The 17,042-nt window shown below is 54.4% G+C and overlaps 6 protein-coding genes across 6 annotated transcripts; 1 reads left to right on the top strand and 5 right to left on the bottom strand.

The window, feature by feature from the left end:
• Window positions 1-1,571: 1,571 nt before the first annotated feature.
• CCOS01_04393 (uncharacterized protein) lies at window positions 1,572-4,014 on the bottom strand (the record flags this gene model as incomplete). Its single annotated transcript, XM_060452575.1, has 2 exons — window positions 1,572-3,432; window positions 3,623-4,014. The coding sequence occupies 2 exons, from the start codon at window positions 4,012-4,014 to the stop codon at window positions 1,572-1,574; spliced, it is 2,253 nt and encodes a 750-aa protein (XP_060316533.1).
• A 433-nt stretch (window positions 4,015-4,447) lies between these two features.
• On the bottom strand, window positions 4,448-5,326 carry CCOS01_04392 (uncharacterized protein; the record flags this gene model as incomplete). Its single annotated transcript, XM_060452574.1, has 1 exon — window positions 4,448-5,326. The coding sequence occupies one exon, from the start codon at window positions 5,324-5,326 to the stop codon at window positions 4,448-4,450; it is 879 nt and encodes a 292-aa protein (XP_060316532.1).
• Window positions 5,327-7,330: 2,004 nt separating this feature from the next.
• CCOS01_04391 (uncharacterized protein) lies at window positions 7,331-8,027 on the top strand (the record flags this gene model as incomplete). Its single annotated transcript, XM_060452573.1, has 3 exons — window positions 7,331-7,467; window positions 7,617-7,663; window positions 7,828-8,027. The coding sequence occupies 3 exons, from the start codon at window positions 7,331-7,333 to the stop codon at window positions 8,025-8,027; spliced, it is 384 nt and encodes a 127-aa protein (XP_060316531.1).
• An 886-nt stretch (window positions 8,028-8,913) lies between these two features.
• CCOS01_04390 (uncharacterized protein) lies at window positions 8,914-9,478 on the bottom strand (the record flags this gene model as incomplete). The annotated part of the gene is made up of 2 exons (XM_060452572.1): window positions 8,914-9,169; window positions 9,297-9,478. The coding sequence occupies 2 exons, from the start codon at window positions 9,476-9,478 to the stop codon at window positions 8,914-8,916; spliced, it is 438 nt and encodes a 145-aa protein (XP_060316530.1).
• A 1,869-nt stretch (window positions 9,479-11,347) lies between these two features.
• CCOS01_04389 (uncharacterized protein) lies at window positions 11,348-13,539 on the bottom strand (the record flags this gene model as incomplete). The annotated part of the gene is made up of 3 exons (XM_060452571.1): window positions 11,348-12,472; window positions 12,521-13,054; window positions 13,141-13,539. 3 exons carry the CDS (start codon window positions 13,537-13,539, stop codon window positions 11,348-11,350), a joined length of 2,058 nt encoding a protein of 685 aa, XP_060316529.1.
• Window positions 13,540-14,768: 1,229 nt separating this feature from the next.
• CCOS01_04388 (annexin) lies at window positions 14,769-16,272 on the bottom strand (the record flags this gene model as incomplete). The annotated part of the gene is made up of 3 exons (XM_060452570.1): window positions 14,769-15,056; window positions 15,112-16,172; window positions 16,239-16,272. The coding sequence occupies 3 exons, from the start codon at window positions 16,270-16,272 to the stop codon at window positions 14,769-14,771; spliced, it is 1,383 nt and encodes a 460-aa protein (XP_060316528.1).
• Window positions 16,273-17,042: the final 770 nt, after the last annotated feature.

Below are 17,042 nucleotides of genomic sequence, written 5' to 3'. Positions count from 1 at the left end.
CCTGTTCCCAATCGGGGCGTTGATCATTGGCACTACTTACTTTTGCCTCGGCAGGTACTGGTAGCAGCTCACATTTTGTTGCGTAATGTACGTTATACCCATTTAATGCTCAGTACTCAGCTGACATCTCTCAGCTGGCCGCATATTTGCCCTCGTGTACCACCTCCGCAACAAGCATCTGCCCAGACAAATGAGCAGACGAGACATTCAGAGGACGTGGGTCCGGTCCGAGGAAGAACTATCTATACCCGTGTACACGGTCACGGCCCGCCATACGGTTCCGGTTCAGAATGAAGATTCTGGTGGGCGAGTACGGTGTTTTGATATGTTTGGCGGTGTTTGCGGGCTTTGCTGGCGCTTTGGCTGTGAGGAGGAATAGAGGGTTTAAGGGGACGAGGTTATCTCATGGTGTTGATGCGGCTAGAGGACCTGGACTGGATGGGATTGTGAGAGGAGGTCGTGGGGTGAGAGGGGTAGAGGTTGCAAGGGGATTTAAGACTCCGAGGCTTGGGTATGGGTTGCTCAAGTCGTTGAGTGATGATGAGATCGGATGTGGATGTGTAATGGTGCCGGCTGCTGACCCTTTGTTATGTAGATTTGGATTCGGATTTGGAGGAGAGGTGGAATAATCGAGAGATATCAAGGCATAAAGAGCCGCAGTTGGTAGATCACTCAAATCACATCATATTATTTCTTACTTCTATATAATTGACTGTACTCGCTTCCATACAATCGACTTCATGAGCTCATTTGCTCGACGTCTGTCCATAGTGACGCTATTCCCAAATTCCAGACTGCCGTTCTCTGTGCTCTTCATCCACAATAGCCATAGCCAAGGTCAATCCATGTCGTAAATGACAGCTTCAAAGTAAGTACGGAGAGTCGCTGTGATTTCCAGCATTTCAGAACGATAGAAACCTCACTCTTTTAGAAATTCCTTGCAGAATCTTTTTTTTCCTTGACTCATAACTCTCAGCAGAGCCTGCGAAATTCCATCGACACCCTTCGAGTCTATCTATAGCCTTCAGGGTTCTCTCGACTGTCTCTCCACATTTTTGTGCCCCGTCACTCTCCATCCCAACACCTCACTGTTTCAAAACATTGGGTCACCGAGCAAACGGCTTCACAGTGAGTAACGAGACGACAAACTCTAGTTTGGGTTGATGGTTCTTGAGTGATTGAGAAAAAGGGTTTCTAGAATTCTGTTCTACAGTTCTCGAAGAAAAATAGGTATCAAAAACAAAAGAATAGAAACAAAAACTTCATCTGCCAAGAGACGCCCCAATTCATCCCATTAACCATGCCCTAATCGCAACCTGATTCCCAAAAGAAGGTAATGCAAAGGAAAAAGCGCAAGTCAGGGCCATCAAACTCCGTACTCGCAATAAACTGTACTGTCCAGCCTTTTTTCAACAGTGTAAACTCCTCTGAAACGCTTCCGCCAGTGTCCGCGACCCAAGCTGCACCAAAAATAAGCAGCCGTCCGAACTGCCGGTATGAACAGGGCCCGAAAATATCATACAAGCTCTCACTCACTCACTCTCCCTCCCACCATGACGGGCTAGGATTGGCTAGCCAGTAACTCTCCGCACCCAGAGCGTCGTCGGCTCGTATTCTGCATTGCGATCCATTCTCTTGTAGGCTCTGTGCAACTTGAGGCCAATCTCGTACTCTTCACGCTGAACCTCAGCGAGCTCAACCTTGAGAGCCTCCACCTTGCGCTTCTCGGCCTCGCGTTTCCTAAGGACAGCCTCACTGGCCAGGATACTGTCGGTTGGCATGAGCTCTGTCATTTGCTTAATGGCCTGGTTGATGTTGATGCGGCGATTGCCCAACGACTCCAACCGAGCGTTGAGGTAGCCCACGCGATCGTTGACCATCGAGAGCTCGGTCGGCGGCGGAGGCAAGGCTTTGCTAGTAGACCAAACCGACTCCGGGCGGCTCGAGTTACTGTACAGGCTGGCAGAGCTCGTTCTAGGCAGCGGCTGCTTTTGGCTGGGCAGCTGGGTTCGGGCAGGCGGCGGCGAAGTGTCCTCGGTGAAGGCGCCCGACATGTAGGGAGACGACATGGAGATGACGATGGGCTGGTCTGGGTTGATGGAAGGGCTGGTGGACTTGAGTACAGGAGGTCGTCTGCGGTTCATTACACCGTCCTTTTGCTGTTGCGGTGGCGTCGGGAGTGAAGGCACCGGAGGCCGATCCGACTCTGCGGATTCGCGAGGGGTATCGGGATCGGCGGAAGTCGCGTATGTAGTGACGCTGAATCTCGAGGGAGGCTGAGCCCAGGGGTCAGTCGGCTTGGCTGCAGCGGCAGCGGCAGCTTCGCGTTGTGCTGCTGCAGGAGCGCGCGGCGGTGACTTTTCGTGAGTGCTGGCGGGTGCGTGAACAGTCTGCTCTGAGTAGACACTTGAAGAATAGGAAGGTTGCGGAGCGTGAAGCGCATGCGAGTTGGCAGGAGGAGGCTTTCTTCGTATAGCCTTGTCGAGGCCGAGATGTGCATTAGGGGCAGAAGGCAAGCCCATCAGGGATGGGGGTTGTCTCTTCGTGACATTGGCGTCATTAGTGGCTTCGGGCGTCGCATGTACGGGCGATTGGACTCCAGCGCCCGAGTTGGGAGGACTGGGATATGCCGACTGTGCGGGTGGAGGGGTGCGAGCGGCGGAGGGAGATGAGGCGGTAGAAGCAGTAGTCAGCTGGCGGGGAGCGTTGAAGACAGTTCTGATGGTGGGCGTCCTCGACCGCGGTGACGTTTCAGATCCAGAGGGGCTGACAGGGGACAGTGGTGAATTGACACCTGCGATGGGCAGCCGAGGCCCAACGGCGGCGCGTCTGGTGCTCTTGGGCGGGATGTTGAGAGGTGCTGCAGGCTTCGTGTCACGGACTGGGCTCACAATGGGCGCTCGTCCGCTTGCACCTCGCCATGGTGGGCGCTCGTCAATGACATCGGGTGTCGTTGATGACCGAGGCGGCGACTGCGGCTGCTGGGGTTGCTGTTGCTTTGGGCTTCCGCCGACGGGCCTCAACCTTCGCAGACGATCACCAAAGGTTTGCTGCGCCTGTGGTGCGTTCTGCATGGCTCTCATTGCGGCCGGGGACTTGCCGAACTGCGAATTTGAACCAAACTCCTGGGCGTACTCTTGGGGCCTGACTTGACCCGCACGGCCCGTGGTCTGGGACGTGGGTTCGCCCGTCATATCATCCCACTTGGTCTCGCGCTGGATCCGCAACCGTTGCTGGGATTTGGTCTCTCGGAGAGTGTGAGCCGCAGCTTCTTGATTCTTGCGACGTTCTCGGCGCATCATGGGGATATTCGTCTTTTGCTGAGCCTGGTGATGCTGGTCGTTTTGGCCATGGGCGCCGTTGATATCGAGCTGCGACATGTCCGGGCTCTCGTCCATGGGCGAGACATTCCCGCGGCCCTGCGTGGGGGTTCTGAAGTAGAGGCACATGGTTAGTGGGTGGTTGACTTGCAAGTGAATCACTATCCAAAAAAGCGGGACGAGACAAGACACATTCCACGTGGGTTTTGAGAGCGAAGAATAAGACTTCTCAGACAAACCCAACGTTTTGTGTTACTGCTCGACACTGCGCCTTTTGGTAGGAATGACTGGGCTCGACTTACCCATCTGTGTGAGCTTCCATGTCAGGAGAGCTCGGGGGAGAGATGTCCGCCACGGCGGAGGTGTAGGTGTTTCGGGCAGCCACGTTTGCGAAGTTTGGCGAGATGGGGGAGGTGTAGTTGTCGCCGTCGGAGTAGATGGAGGAAGCAGGGCGCCAGACGCCAGAGGTATCGCGGTGGTTCTTGTAGAGGTTGCGCGGGGGAAGGAGGTCGTCGAGAGTGCTGCGGGAGCGCGAGATGTTAGCAAGAGCGTTTTGGAAGGCGTTTTCAAGAGTATCTTGAAGGGCAGTGAGGTTGCAAGAGAAGGAGGCCGAGGTGCCAGCGACGTGGTCGAGGTTGCGGGAAAAGTCGCGATGGACGAGAAGCATGCGCGAGGACGAGGTTGCTGCCGCCATGGTGAGCCCATGGAACGACTGGCTTTGACGCCAGGAAACCTTGAAAAAGAGCTTCACCTCATCTGGCCGGGCGAAAGGCTCGAGTGGCGGGCGCGTTCGATCGCGGATATTGGAAATCTTGGGGGATTTTTGGTTTGAGCTTGAGCTTGAGCTTGGCCGCCGCTTAAGCTTCGTTGAGTTCGTTGAGGAGGCGCGTGGGAGGAGGGCGCGAAAAAGTCAATATCGCAACGGGCAGGAACGGGTGTCCAAGCTCCAAGCTGCTCCTTCTCTTGGTGTGGTGTGGTTGATCTTTCCATTTCTCTGGCCTTCTCCTGCTCTCTTCCGCTCTTTCCTCTTTCTTCTCGTCACATTGCATTGTGCATTTTGGGTGAAATATCGTGGATCATACGATGTATTCGGGGGAAGGGGGGGGGGGGGGAATGCATGGAAATACTCACTCTTCAGCAACACCACTCTCTTCGAGGGCACGTTTCTGGATGCCACCGGTTCGGGACTGAGTGTCGTTCCTCGGGTTTGTCGCTGTCGAATTCGATCTCGTGGTGGTTGTTTTGTTGTTGTTGTTGTGCTCAATGCCGAGTCCGCCGTGCGGGTTGCGAAAGTTATCGGGCCAGTAGTTCTGGTGGTGCAAAGTGCTCGTGGAGCTGTGCTGGGTCTCGCGACGGAGCCTGTTGTAGTTGGCAATGGTGTCTCGACTTCGAGATGCTGCTCCGGATGTTGGAGCTGGTGGTGGTCCTCCTCCTCTTTGTCCGGGGACCTGATACTGATATGGCTGGACGGGTTGGTACTGCTGGTGATGTTGGCCGGCACTTCCTCCTCCTCGTAAATGCACCCTGATTTGTTGTGTTGTCGTGGAAGTTGGCGTGTGGTGTTGGTGTCGTGGCTGCTGCTGTTGCTGGGATGTTGAAGTGGATGATTGGCGGTGGTAGGGATGAGCTCCAAGTTGTCCAAGGTGACCTTCCAGGTCGCGTTCGCGCGTGACAGAGCCAGTGACGGAAGAGAGAGAACCGGTGACGGAGACAGAACCAGACTTGAGAAGATTCCTCTCGCGTAGCTGCGGCGGCGGCGTCAACTTCTTTTGAGGGCTGCCCGTCGTTTTCAGGCTGTTCGTCCGACGGCCAATTGCACCACCAGCACCGCCAACACCTGGACCAAATGCACCAACACCAGCACCAGTACCGCCGTTGGTACCTGACCGGGACCTTGATAGGGCGTCGGTCCCCGGACCCACCCTGCCCTCTAATTGCAGGCCCGTTATAGCGGTTGGCCCCGCCCCCGCTCCACCGCGACTTTCACCTGAAGAGGCGTCCCACATCTTTTGTCGCTTCTCTCTCTTTTTACAGAGTACTGTACTTTGTCGCTCGTCCTTCTCGCTTGAGGTGCTGGCCTCCTTACCTAAGACGCTTCTTTCTTAGGTCAGCTTTCCTTTTCTTAGCACCAGCCGTTAAGTGCTAAGAAAGGCAAAAGTGACAGCCGACGGCGATCAAGCACCCGCAGACGCCGCAAGTGCAATTTCCCACCAGGGGTCGTCCGTCTCCCCACTCACTTCTTCTTCTCACTCAAATCCTCTTCCAAGAACCCAGCACTCACAGACTGCCCGCCCGTCAAGAGATTGCAACCCCACCAATCGCGGTGCACCCAACACCACGGAGGAGTATTACCACAAAGAAGTGGCTTGAATGCGATGCGACGCGGACCAAACTCTTTCCTTCTCGCTTGGGGAATTGGCGAAACACCCTCGGCTCGATGACTTTGTCGTATGCTCGTAGTCGACTCGGTTGTCGCAACGGTCCGTGGTCGAGCAATGCTGCTATTGTTGCTGCTAACGCTGCCGCTTTAGTTGCACCGTTTCGAAATACGGGAGAAAGCAAAGCAAAGCAAAGCAAGGCAAAGCGAATGCTGCTTACACCTGGCCTGGATCTTTCTCAAAAGAGAACCCCCAAGGGCTTGCAAGGGAACCGGACACAAAGATGTTAAATATCCCTTACTTCGGCGACCGAAAAGAGACTCCCGGACCTCTCTCAACTCAAGAAACTCCCACTGAGAAACACTCCAGACGCAGGAAAAAGGAACCAGACCGAGCAGTCAATGACAGCCCGCCGCGTCTCTCGTCCCTTGTCCCTCTCTTACAGCGTCGCTGTCGTCCGCGCTTCACAACTTCAGTCTGATGTTTCGGATCTGCTCCCGAATAGGATCTCCTTGAATATGCTTATCGCCTCTCTCTTCGCATGAATTTGTCTCTTGGTTTTCGTTTTCGACTCGCCGGGGAAAAGAAGTGGAGGGGTCTATTTCTCCTCGTTTCGAACGCTGTGACCGGGAATGGGCTCGAGTGTGCACCACCTGGGAGTTGGCGGTATCCTGGACCTGGACCTGGACCTAGACTTGGACCTAGACTTGGACCTTCTTGCTTCCTTTTCGACGACAATGAATAATTCCGGGTTTCTTTCTTTCAGTCTTCCATGGGTTCCAGTGTCGATAGCATACGATTCGGATACTAACGTCAAGGTGCCGGCTCGGTCGCAAGTCGTGTTCGAATTCGGCGGAGTGGGTATGATGCAGCGGAGTCCGGCAAGATCTCTCAAAGTTCCGATATACTTTCCTCGATGCCGGCGGGGACTCGGAATCAACGACAATAAGAGGCTGACTCAAAGCTATCGTCAAGCGATGAATGGACTATCGGTCGTCTTTCCAGCTGATGATGTATGAAAACAGAAACTCTGGACTAATCAACACGTCCAAAGCCAGGCCGTCGCAGAGGCCAAGTGCCGTTCCTCGTTTCGTGACTCGGGATGATGGGCGTGGTGGTGGGGAGGGAATCGGAAGCACAGGCTGGCTGGCTGGCTGAAAAGGGCAATTCACAAACAAAACGTTGCTGGACCCCACGAACAACGACCTCAAGAAAAGGATCAAGAAAGCAAATCTTCCTTGAAATCAAGAAATGACAACAGAAGAACAAGTGGTCGACAAAACTGAAGAACCAGACGAGAGGGAGAAGAAAAAAGAGGAGAGGAAGAAACAAAACGAGAAAACAAGAAACATCCAAGGGCTTAAGAGTCGAGACCACAAAATTCAACGCAAATCCCCAAGATGAATCACAGACGAAGTGAGGGAGCTGCACTACTCTCCATCATCTCCACATGGGAAAACCACATAACCCGGCACTTACCACTCGTCCCGCGGGAAGACCACCAAGGAGCGGACCTGTACCTTACATGGCCTTACATGCAAGCCTCTGGGGCCAAGTTTACCATGCACCTTGGGCGGAATAGGGTCTCATCGGGCGTCCGTCTGGCACCACACATCCCCTCTCCTCACACCCATGATCCAGCCCGGCCGCTGTCCCAGGGCCCAGACACGGACGGGGAACATCGAACGCCAGTCACTGTCATCGGACTTTAGCAGGCTGCCCATGTGCCAGACGGACAGAGAGACAATAGACAACCAGGGAAGACATCAGTCAAGCAGAAGCTAGAGCCTTCCGCGAGTCCCCGCCCAGGGGCCCGTCCGCCACTGCTCCTGTGTACGTCTCAGCCATCAGACGACGGGCCAACGCCTCAGCCAAATGGCGGGGCTTTCTCCCGAGCTTCATCCCCGACGACGTTCAGACATGGACCTCTGTTGACTGTAGTCATACTTACACAGTACTGCGACAGTAAGTATTTGCTTGGATGTGCTAAGAGAGTGCGAACCGCTGAGCCTAAACCTGGACCGCAGCATGCAGGACGCGGGAGGCAACATGCAGGCACCGCAGTGCAGCACTTCAGTCCAAGTACCCTCAGCGAATAACACCCCCAAGCCAACGAATATCTCGCACAGCGTGCAAGCCGACACTAGGACATCTCCTGGAGGGGTCCAGGGCCCGGGGAGCAAGTGAGGTGCTGTCCCGGGCTAGCGACGCCAAACCAAACTGCAAAGTTCCTACCCTTCCCGGCCTGCGCTTCATTGGATGGTACCGCGCCGTGTGCAGCCCCCCGTGGCCCCCTCCATTCTACCGCGTTGTATGTGGTGACTTGTAACCCAGTCGATGGTCCTGAGTGACGGATGTTCATTACGCAGTACAGCGCCCAGCGGACTGCATGCGAGGTGATGGGTTGGGTTTTGAGTATGGACCTGCGTCCTCTCGATGAACATGTTTGTGAAGAACTCACTACACGGGTTCGTCTCTTGGCCTGGTGACACGACGTTGATGATCCCTCCGGCGTGCATGAGTTAGTAAAGGAGAGCGTGGTTGAACAAATTCTTCACTTCGATGGCATCTCATGCCCGTTGAAAATGTTTCATCGTTTCACGAAATAAACATCTCACTTTCATCAAATCCCACCCACAGCCCCCCTCCAATCCAACACCAGCGTCACACCCACTAATTAGAGCCCACCTCCGTTCCCTCCGCCCATCAGAGCTTGTCGTTTACAGTGTACTTTCGTAGATCGGGAGGTCTCGACTCTCTCACTCACCCATCAGCGCCGGGCGGCAGTCTTGAGTGGCGCAAACCGGCGTACCGCCCCCCATCTCATTCAATCTCATCATCTGTACAAAACCTCGCGTGCCAACGAACCATTCCGAAGCGCCACTTTGATCACATAATTTCCAGGGACCGTTCCTGCGTTTCACATTGACCACCTTCTCTCTCCTCCCGATGCCCCCCCCCCCCCGGAATCCTTAATCCTTCATCTGACTTTACCCACTCGACTTTGAGAGAGGCTCCTCAGCCAGTGATAGGTCCCATCGCGTCGATTGTTACAAACTCACAGACAGGCCGGGTCATGCATTGAAAGGGTACATGGCGAATGAATGTGTGACGTGAGAGGCCAAGTCGAAAAAGGGAGATGGGATCTGGAATAATTACAACAAGGCCGACAAGTCATTTGCTTCTGCTCACGATTCACCTTCCCCATTCAACGCTCATAAAGAAGTCTCGTTGATGAGTGTGCACTCGGGACGCCCGGCCCTCGTTGATGAAATGACCCAACGACCCCTGGAACTCAAATCGACACGCGCAATCTCGTCCAGTGCGAGGCGAGCAGTGTGGACCCTGCACTTTGGAGGAGGGACGGAGGAGTATTCGTACATCTCACTGATCTCAGCCGACCACGGGCGACATAGTTGACCTGACCCGACCGTGAAGTTGACCTGACCTGACGTATCCACAGTCGAATTCCTGTACAGATTCAATGGCCGGGTCAGGTCAGATCAGCTTTGATCTCTACTCTCAATCGGCCATTGGCCCAGTGCCTGCGCAGGCCCCGTGTTCTTGAGCTGAGCTGATCTATTGTCCCTGACCTGACCTGACGTGAGTTGAGCTGAGCATAACATCTGTTTGCACATGGAGCGTACCCCAGGTCAAATTCAGCCTCCTGTCCTCCAAGGCTCCAATGGCAGCGAGCCCTTGCCCGTCAACGAACAGCTTTAGCTGGCCCGAGCCCATTATACACTGTTCTGCGTACTCGACCTGACCTGACCAGAACATCTCTCATTTTGCAGTTGGAGTATGCCTCAGGTCAGGTCGAGTCTGGCCTCAAGTCGTCCACTTCCAAGCTGCCATCGCTCGGGTGCTTGCTTGACTTGACTTGGCAAAACAGTTGACCTGCCTGACCTGACCATGAAATCCATACAGATAGCTTGATTATGGATACGTCAGGTCAAGTCGACCTCAACCTCGCCTCCTCCAACCACAATCAGCCATTGCCCTGACACTCCTTTGACTTGTCTCGACCTGACCCGACCACAAGTCCTTCAAGCTTTGACTACACACGTCAGGTCAGGTCAGGTCAAGAAGAGAGAACCAACGGTCGGCTGAACTACCACCTCCACCACAATACGAAGATTCGATGCGCGCCGAACCTAATCAATGACCAGGAATCTATTCCAAAAAAACTCCATCGGGAAGCGCGAGCATCCTTCCTCTCTCCCTCACCACCTGGGAATCACATATTGCCCAGGCAGGCCCCGCCACGCTACGCGACGCGCGCCTCCAGTCACTCGATCCAAGAGCAACATGTACTCCGTACGCTCGGAGCCCGCAAACATCACGTATCCTAGAGAACACAAACGCAAACCGCACCGCACTCCTTGACCCTGCAATGCGCTGCACTGCACCGCGCGCAGCAGCCAGCAGTCAGCAGGCAGCGTACGGCAGCATCTTTAGCAGCTGCCATCCTCAGTGAAGTGAAACCTCGTCCGTCCATGCATTCAGTCAAAGCTCCTATCCCCTAAACCCTGCGTCCCGACACGAATGCCCCAATTCGCCAACTCCCGTGTCATCTCTCGAGAGGATCAAGTCTTGACAGACCGTGACAACGGCACCCGCCTGTTCACGCAAAGCACGGGGACACGGATTGCAGCACGCACCACCCTTCACCTGTCATCACGTCACATCACGGCCTCCTTCACCTCGGTCAAGCCAAATTGCGTCCGCAGCTCTATAGCCGTAGATGGGCTGCATCTGCAACGCTCGAGACATGACCTGTATGCACCTCATCATGAAATAGACATAACACAGCAACAGGTGATATGTTCTCGCCCTGCACCCCTGAGTTTTCTGCCATATAAACTATTAAATCGACTCCCCATGGCCTCATTTAAACTTTTCCGTTATCATCTGCAGCTCCTCGGAGCAATATTTCAAACAAAACAAAACAGCCACTTTCAAAAATTCACCCCAATGGCTGACCCTCCAAGTACGAGTTATCTACATGTCTGCCAACTACAAGTAAGATGTAAGGGAGCATGGACCATGAGTCGTTGCGCCCATGCGGCGGCACATGAATTACATTAAGGCAAGTCTTCAATGCCGACCCTGCATGAGTGTCGATCACACGTCTCCGAGCCACATCACATTCAAAAAGAGGGACAAGCATTCAAGCACATGTTTGTGATCGCTGTCTTTATTTGCAATTAACATTGATATGTCTGCCTTGCAGGGATTCAACCCCGGCCGTCTGGACCCTTGCGCTTCAATGACCCCTTCAAAGCCTTTCAAAGACTTTTGCAGACCCAAGATGTTGCGACCCCAGAAACCACGAACCTCTTGGATGAAAAGTAAAATCTTGCGCGCGGTTGTCTAAAGAAATCTCAAAAATTGCATCGCTACGACCTCAACGCCTTTTGAGTATGCCCGATGCCTGTACCGAAAATGAGAAACCTGGGGTATTCGAATGGCTGCGATCTGAGAAATAGTAGCTGGATGCTTCCATCCAGATAATGCGAACACTCCCTCTCCTTTTCTCGCTCTCGGCAATAGTTGTCTGCCGAAAATCACGAGGTTGCGGAATCGTCGCAAACAGTGCTGATATAAAAAAGACGGCAAAACTCAGAAATGCAGTATCTGGTGGCCTGGTCACTCTTCGTCATCAGAGCTAGAGTCTGATTCGGAGGAACTCTCAACGTCGTCCAAGTCAATAGGGGCTCTGGCATCACCCCCAACTTGCTTGAGAAGCTGCAAGGCCGTCATACCGCCATTAGACGATGGCCTCGACGGCGTTGCGTCCATCGCGCTTTCGTCCGGAGGAGCAGACCCAACCTTCTTCGACGGGCTTGGGACGTGCACCTCAACTTTATAGTTGCCTTGATGATATGTCGACGGCGGCGGCCGGCTTGCTACCGGCTGTGCGGACGCAGGCGGGTGTGACATGCTCATGCTCGCCGTCGGATCCTGTGTTGCGGCCGTCGCGTTGGACCCGTTGAGGCCATTGGCCATGTCTGTTACCGCGACGGTCTGGATCGGTGTGAGGTCCCGCGGAGTCTGCGTCGCCGACGCATCACCATTTCCATTGAGGCGAGCTCGCTTGTCGGCATGGCCTTCCTTACTCGGCGTAGGAATTGCGCGAGGTACACCATCAGGCATGCCCATACGCTGGCGTTCCAATTCCATCTCCTCGCGATTACGTCGCTGGCGCAGCTTGATGCCGTACTTCTTGCGGATCGTGGACTGCTTGCATGCGTACGAGTTCTTGAATCCCGCCAGCTTCTTCTGCAGTTCATCCGGGTCACCACCGGCTTTCTGCGCAGCTTCGATTTTCATCTTGAATCCTTCTTCGGCTAATTGCAACTCGGCCTTCAGCGCCTCAATTTGATGTACTGTGAGATGGGCCATGTCCTTGTGCTGAGGGGTGCCCAATGGAGCATTCGAGAGATCAACCGCCTGAGAGCTGGAAGGAGCGCGAGGTGTCTGGGTGTTCGAGTATGCCGGGCTGTTGCTACCGGAGGCGACGTACATGGGGGCGCTATCCGGAGCTGGCCGTTTGACGGGCGGGTTGAGAACTGGTTGCGGCAGAGACGCCTTCGGAATCGAGGAAATATCGTCCTTGATGACTTCGCCAAAGTCGCCACACACCTTGTTCATCATGTGGTATTGCAAACCAGCCATGCCGCCGAATCTTTGCGCGCAGTGAGGGCACATGTACGCCTCACTAGTCGACCTTGACAGCGGAGACGTCTTGACACAGATCTTCTTCTTGACGTGCTGCTGACGGTTAGCTTGGTCTACGTCGTAAACGAGACCATTACTTACATGTTGGTAGGCCGATACCCCTGGGAAAGTGCGCTGACAGTAGAGGCATTGCGGGTTGGCAGGATCCGCTGGCTCCAGGGGTTGTACAGGGAGCTCTGGTTTTTGGTTGACACTCTTGAAGGAGTTCGTACGCGCGAGGGCAACTTGATGCTGTTGTTGCAACTGCTGGTGCTGCTGTTGCTGTTGCTGTAGGTGCTGTTGTTGTTGGGCCGGAGCCGCAGGAGCGTTTCCAGGCAAGGAGGGGATGACATGTTCATTCTCGACGATATCCGCAGCATCGTATCCGAGCCTCTCCGCTCGCGCCAGGGCATTAACAAGTCGACGTGCCTGGATAGTGGGCAGACGAGCTACGAGAGCTCTGTCAAGGAACGTGTCGGAGGCCTTGGCGAGAATCTTATCCGCCACCTCATCGATGTCAGCCGTGGTCATGGCATTGATAAGCTCGTGCTTGCCAGCCTCTAGGAACCTTGCGCCAAAGTCTCTGACGGCTCTCTGGAAGATTCCGACGTCGGCTTGATGCATGGTGACGTTCATCTGTAAGAGGGTCAGTCAATCGTGATTCGTCAAGAGCCTCTCGGTTTCCTTCCCATAACGTGGTGATCCCCGCGACAGATACTTACAAGAAAAGCCAGGTGATAGTGTGAGCCAAGGAGACACTTTGGGTGGTTGTCCCTAATCGCACGTCTAACTGCATCCGGGTCTGATTCTTGGATCGCAGCGGAGAGCCGCGCATAGTCGTCATGAAATCTCTTATTTTTGTCCACGTTACCCGTTGGTTGAGCTGACGCTGGCTGAGTTTCTTGCTGAATATCAGAGGTGACAACCGGAACAACAGGCGGCTTGACTCCATTCGCAGCAGCACCTGGTACAGGAAAGGGCACCGGGGTTTGCTTGGGAGCCGCAGCTGGTTGCGATAGCGGAGGAAAAGCGGGAGAATGTGATGCGGACTGGCGAATTGATCCATGGCCGTATGCGCCGCCGTTGGGCATAGGCGGCTGCTGCATCATTGGTGATGCCATTTCTGGAAGGTCACTTGGTTGATTTGTCGAAAGTGACTTTATAGCCGAGCCAAAGGGAAGATGTTGTTCAAGAAGCCAAGTGCACTGGTTGAAGAAGGAACGACTCTAAGTTGAATGAGATCGTCGCCCATGGACCCAATTTGGTCAGGTGCAACCTTTTTGAGTGTTAGTAACGGGCCAAAAGTGCGCTGAGAAGAAGCTGCTCACTATCCACGAGTTGACGCGTCAATCTTTCGTCAAACGCGTTCTTTGACGTCGATCTCGAGTTCGCGATCTTGATCGTGGGTGATGCTCGTCGTCCTCAAAGTGCCGTTCTGCGCAACCAAGTGGGCAGACGTAAGTGGAGCACGGATTGGTTAAGTAAAGGGTGGAAAAAATAGGAAAAGTTAGGGCGGAGGAGGGGCCACGTCTTTATTAAGGTAGTAGAAAAAGTTAATTAGCGTGACTTATTTAGAAGGAGGGGGGCCTGGGACCGCTATAAGTAATAGCTAGAGAAGGTGCTATAACTTGCTATAGCGTTTTTGGCAGGAAAGACCCGCTCTTACCCCCTTAGCTCCGGTTTGATTGGCCGCGCTTTCCGTTTGCTTTATAATGACATGAGAATCTGTCACACATTCGCGACTGCCTCAAGGTGCACATAAGACGCTTGGACTCGATGCACCCAATCAGAGCATTCGGAGCAGGAGTGGCCGTTAAATTGGAGCAATTACTGCAGAAAAAGTAACATTTTTAGCCCATTTATTAACAAGTCGCAATAAATTCTCTCCATATTTTGTCACCCACGTGTAAGAAGCGCATGATTCGTATTATTTCGGCCACAGTAACGAGCAGCGAGACTGGGTCATTTGAACAACGGTAAAGCATCGCAATGTTGACAATTAGGTGGGAGCGAGTTTGTCTCGAGAGAAATCATCTGAATGCAACAGCGTCATTGGCGCCGAGAACAAAGACCGAGGCATTGTGTCACCACCCAGAGCACCTTGAAAGAGCGGTTGTGTTGCAAATCCAGAACAGAGTCCAGATTGTCATTACGGTAAACTACTGATAACCATGCCGAGTACCCGTCCAATTACCTCTGCTCTTCGCGAGCTCCATCGTTATAGGCGCTTATGGCCTCCAGTCTATTCATCCATCCATCCATCCATCATTCCCGGCCATTATCTCATGAGAAGTCCTTCCCAGCCCAGGGTATCATTCGGTTTCGCACTCCGCGCCCGCGTTGTCGCTGCTCAAATGTTCTCGCCAATACACGCCAACATCAGCCTCTGGTAATCGCCGCTCGTCTCGCCCCGGATCCTGCTCGCCAAGCTGCGGTTGTACCTAGCTTGGTACGCACCCTTGACGTTGGCGAGGGTGTTCTTGTCCCAGTGGTATCGCACCACGCGCGCTACGAGCAGATGATCCTTGGTGCCGAGCCCAGCCATTGAGTCTTCCAGGAGCTTGGCGGCATGCATGTACTTGTCGACTGCGTTGCGGAGCTGGAAAAGAAGGGCGTCCTCCATGTGTCCAGAGAATTCCTATCGCGTAAGTTAGTATCGGGTATGACGTGCGCGTCGAATTGGGCCGGCTTACCTTCTTGATGACTTCCTCAAGCTTCCTCCTAAACTTCTGCTCGTAGGCTTGGTTGATGGCGCGGATCTGATTGTCGTTGCGGGTGCTCAGGATGCTGCAAACAAGCATCTCATCCGTGCCGACCTTGCCTTCGGTAGCCTTGTACAACTCCATGACATCTGAGTCGACCTGTTGTGGCACAACGGGTGCAGAGTCTTCTGCCCTGTTGGCACCCAGAACGATGAGGAAATGCCTCTCGGTCTTCATGCTGAGGTCGCCCTTTACGTCATCCTCCAGGCGCCTCTTGAATGTTTGCTGGTATGCGCTCTTGATGGCCTGCAGATCCGCGTTTGAACGGCTGAGGAGAATGTCATTCAGAACACTCTCCTTTGTGCCAACCCCGTCCATTGCCTCGTACAAGTTGTAGATATCGGAGCGGAGGGGGCCGCGGGCGATAGACACCAAGCCCTTCTGGAACCAACTACTTGTCTCCTTTTTGATATCCTGCTCGAGATCACGCCTGAAATTCCTGTTGAATGCTGTTCTGATGGCATCGATCTGCAGGGGATCCTTGGTTGCTAGACAGCGGATGAGAGTCTTCTCGTCGGTACCAAACCCCTTCATTGCGTTGCGCGCTGTCGTCGCGTCAGGAGTCGCATCCCATTGGATGATCTGAGGAGCGCCGTATCCCAAAGACGCCGGCGTTGGGGGTCCGTAGTGCTGAGGCGGGGGAGCGCCATACGACTGGTTGGGTGGCGGTGCCCCGTAGCCACCCGGCGCGGGAGAGTGTCCGCCATATGGCGAGGGAGGAATCGGAGGAGGTGCGCCGTATGCGCCGCCCTGAGGCGGATACTGGCCTGGCGGAGGACCTTGGGGCGGGGGGTAGTGTCCGCCTTGCGGGGGGTATTGGCCCGGAGGAGGTTGTTGGTAGTAGCCGCCCTGTTGAGGAGGTGCACCATATTGGCCGGGCGGAGGACCTTGAGGAGGAGGGTAATGTCCTCCTTGCGGAGGATAAGGTGATCCGCCGTAACCTCCCTGTTGAGGGGGCGGGTACTGCTGTCCGTAGCCCTGGCCGTGAGGCTCTGAATTGATGTCAAGATCTAAACAACAAGCATGAGAGGATCGCAGAGATGCGGAATGCAACTTACGGGCGCCGTAGCCGTACTGGCCTGGGTAGGACATTGAAGTCTGGAATGCGACGCGCAGAGCTCGATCGGTTGACGGTGCCGGGAGAATCGGGGGCGGGCTTGCGTCAGAGGTCAAGAGGGGGCGGGGTACTGGATGTTAGGTAAATGTGAACTGCGTATTCGTACGGAGTAGGTGTTGTAAAAGACTGCGGGGCAGCACAAGGTGACGAGATGCAAGAAGACGGAAAGTCGGATGAGAGAATCGTAGATGGGACTGGGCGGCGTAGCTTATTTTAAAGCTTACATGTGGCGGACGGACAAGACGGGGTCTCAAGAGGCAAGCGAGGTGACGGCGACGAGACCGGTGTGTGGCTGTGAGTCTTTTGCTGAGGCAAGAATTGCGTGTTTGGGCCCTGTGCCGGTGCTGAGAGGGGGAAGCTGGAGGTGATCCTTTCCGGCCGTCACCTGCTTACTGTTGGTGGTAAGAGCTTGAGCTAAGGTGGAAGATCGAACCCGACGAATCGATCCGTACGCGGAGCTTCTCCCAGCAGTCAGCAGCAGAAAAGCCAAAGTCATTGGGCTGCGAGACGGTCTGCCCAGACTGGTGTGGTGGCTTAGTAGGCACGCGCCCAGCAAAGAAACTCAACGTCATCCACCTGGAAGATTAAACACGACTTCTGGGCGGCGCGGGCAGTGCGATGAGATCCACAGTAACCGACCAGAAGGTCCAAATGTTTCCATCCTCCAAGGCGCCAACCCTGTTGAGCTGCTGTCAGCGCCACAGAGATGCGTAATCGAGGTAGCACTGCCAAATGTCTCGCGTTC

Source organism: Colletotrichum costaricense, assembly GCF_030867565.1.
Source record: "Colletotrichum costaricense strain IMI 309622 chromosome Unknown Scaffold_4.1, whole genome shotgun sequence".
NCBI lineage: Eukaryota > Fungi > Ascomycota > Sordariomycetes > Glomerellales > Glomerellaceae > Colletotrichum > Colletotrichum costaricense.
This window is presented reverse-complemented; position numbering and strand designations above follow the sequence as displayed.